At 42.6% G+C, this 2,500-nt stretch overlaps 1 protein-coding gene across 1 annotated transcript in view; it reads right to left on the bottom strand.

Annotated features, from left to right (window-relative positions):
* Positions 1-2,500, bottom strand: part of LOC100533425 (sodium channel alpha-subunit SCAP1) — a gene marked incomplete in the record, with an annotated part of 152,143 nt that overhangs the window by 41,851 nt on the left and 107,792 nt on the right. The window contains 2 exon segments of the mRNA NM_001204708.1: positions 908-968; positions 1,799-2,008. Coding sequence (NP_001191637.1) covers positions 908-968; positions 1,799-2,008 — 271 coding nt within the window.

Raw genomic sequence — 2,500 nt, forward strand, 5'->3', positions numbered from 1 at the left:
CTCTCCAGTATATCCTTGAGCAAAGACAATCCCACAAAGCTAACCCAGACACATTCGCACATATTGATGAATTTACACAGTCATAAATTCTTACAGAAGAGAACAGCATGAATAAACGATACTGTGAGAACATAATAGATACTGAGAGAATATAATAATATTTGTATTGTGAATGTCGGAAATTACAGGTTGAAGCTGGACTGAAACAAATGCGTTTTAAGTGCTGATTTAAATTTTGATAAAGTGGTGGACTCCCGTAGATAAGCTGGTAAAGCGTTCCACAAGGAGGGGGCGTGGTGGGAAAATTCTCTCCCTCCGAGTCTCTGACTTTTACTTTGGACAGATCTTAAAAAGGCCGAGATGGTATGTATTCGACGATCATGTCACAAAGTGCAATGTTGTTGACGCACTTAAAACAAAGAACAATTATTTTGTACTGAATTCGTGCTTTCACCGGGAGCCAATGTAGTTGAACTAGCATTGGTGTTACATGCTCTTTGAGAGATTTCTTTAAAATTATGCAAGCAGCTTGGTTCTGGAGTCGCTGTAATCTATTTAACGTTTCAGTGGGAAAGTTTCCAAACAAAGAATTACAGTAGTCTAGACGTGAAAGGACAAAAGAAGAGATGAGGGTTTTGATGGAATCAACACTAAGATATGTTGACATTTATCCTATTCTGCGTAGTTCTAGATAAATTACCTTACATAGATGGTTTATATGATGGTGCAAGGAGAGTTTGCAAGTAAAATATATGAAAGTTTAGAAAAACAACAATCCCCCCACCCAGCCAATCAAGTCTAACCCCCACAGTGACCTGGGCACTGCGCTCTAAGTAAAACATTTCCAATTTTTTTTTTGGGGGGAGGGGTATATTTTACTTTTACCAAAATGTAAGCCAGCACTCACCCTGCCCCTGTGCCATTTCCGCAGACTTGCCACTCGTCGTAAAAGTCTTTCTGCCAGTGAGCTGTTAATGACACAAGTGACTTTATCAGTGCACTGGACTAAGAATGAACGAAAAATCAATCATACAAACAACAAATCAATCAAAGAATTGCTTGTCCATTTAACCAACTTAACAACCCATTAAGCCAAAAAACTATAGAGAAGTCAGACTAAAGTGATGACTTTAAATTGTACTGAATCAATAGCCAGACAAGTCAAACAATGATTTAGAACAAGGGACGGGGTATACAAATGACCTTTCACCCATTCTTTTAAGTTCCATTCCCCCTACCCGGGCAGTGCTACTGACTGAAGTTGTCTTTAAGACATTCCCAAAGGGGGGATATTAACATGTTCTTATGCACAGTAGAATTGTGAATGGGCCGATTAATCAATGCCATGCTCATACTGTACTGGAACAACATAAGGGGGACTGCTGCTTTTTCCCCTCATCCTTACTATCGTCATTTTTCATCTACTTCTTTTATATGTTTGTCACTCTATTGTGAACTGCTATTTCCGGGATGCCTTGAGAGTCAAGGCAGACTTTGTGCTGCTGAGGCTAGAGAGGTGAGCAGAGTAAGCCTGATTCCCCGTTTGGACGTCAAATGTTGACATCCATCCCTTCGCGCTCATATGACCTTATGCAGTTTCGAGCACCGTAAAAACTTTAAAAAAAACCAACAACACAAGTTCCATAGAAGGTAAAAAAAATCCTTTTGACAGCTGCGAATTGGAATGTACAGTTTCAACAGGGTTGATAAATGTAACGGCGCATTATACATAATATCATTCAAGCATTTGTGACAAAGAGCAGCCAACTTAATATTAATGAATTATTATAATACTCACACTCATTGTTGACCCAATCGTTCCACTCGTCGTGAGTGATGTTGGTGCCCAGCTCCGGCACAGGGTTGAGCACACACTTCTGCCGCAGAGCCCCGGAGTAGAGCTGCATGCCGATCAGCGCGAAGATGGACAGGACGAACACGGTTAGGATCATTACGTCACGAAGCCGGCGTACGGCCTCCAGTAAGGCACCGACGATCGTCTTGAGGCCTGGGGAGGGGGGGGGGGGGGGGGGGGAGGTAGAGGGAGAAATTGGATGGATGGATGGACGGGTGGATAGGTGGATAGATAGAAGGATGGTTAGATGACTCGATTGGTGAATGAATGGATGGATAGAGAGATGGATGGATAGATGGGTGGATATGTGGATTTATGGATTTATGGAAGGATGGACGGATGGATGGATGGATGGTTGGATGGTTGGATGGATGGTTGGATGGATGGTTGGATGGATGGATGGACGGATGGATGGATGAATGGATGGATGAACAGATGGATGGAGGGAGGGAAGGAGATATGGGTGGATGGATAGATGGATGGATGGAAGGGTGGATAGAAGGATAGATAGATGTATGGATAGATGACTCGATAGTTGGACGGATGGAAGGATGTATGGATATATGGATGGAGGAATGGATGGATGTATGGATGGGTGTATGGATGGATGGATGGATGGATGGATGGATGGATGGATGGATGGAT

This window comes from Aplysia californica, unplaced genomic scaffold, assembly GCF_000002075.1.
Source record: "Aplysia californica isolate F4 #8 unplaced genomic scaffold, AplCal3.0 scaffold00260, whole genome shotgun sequence".
Classification (NCBI taxonomy): Eukaryota; Metazoa; Mollusca; class Gastropoda; order Aplysiida; family Aplysiidae; genus Aplysia; species Aplysia californica.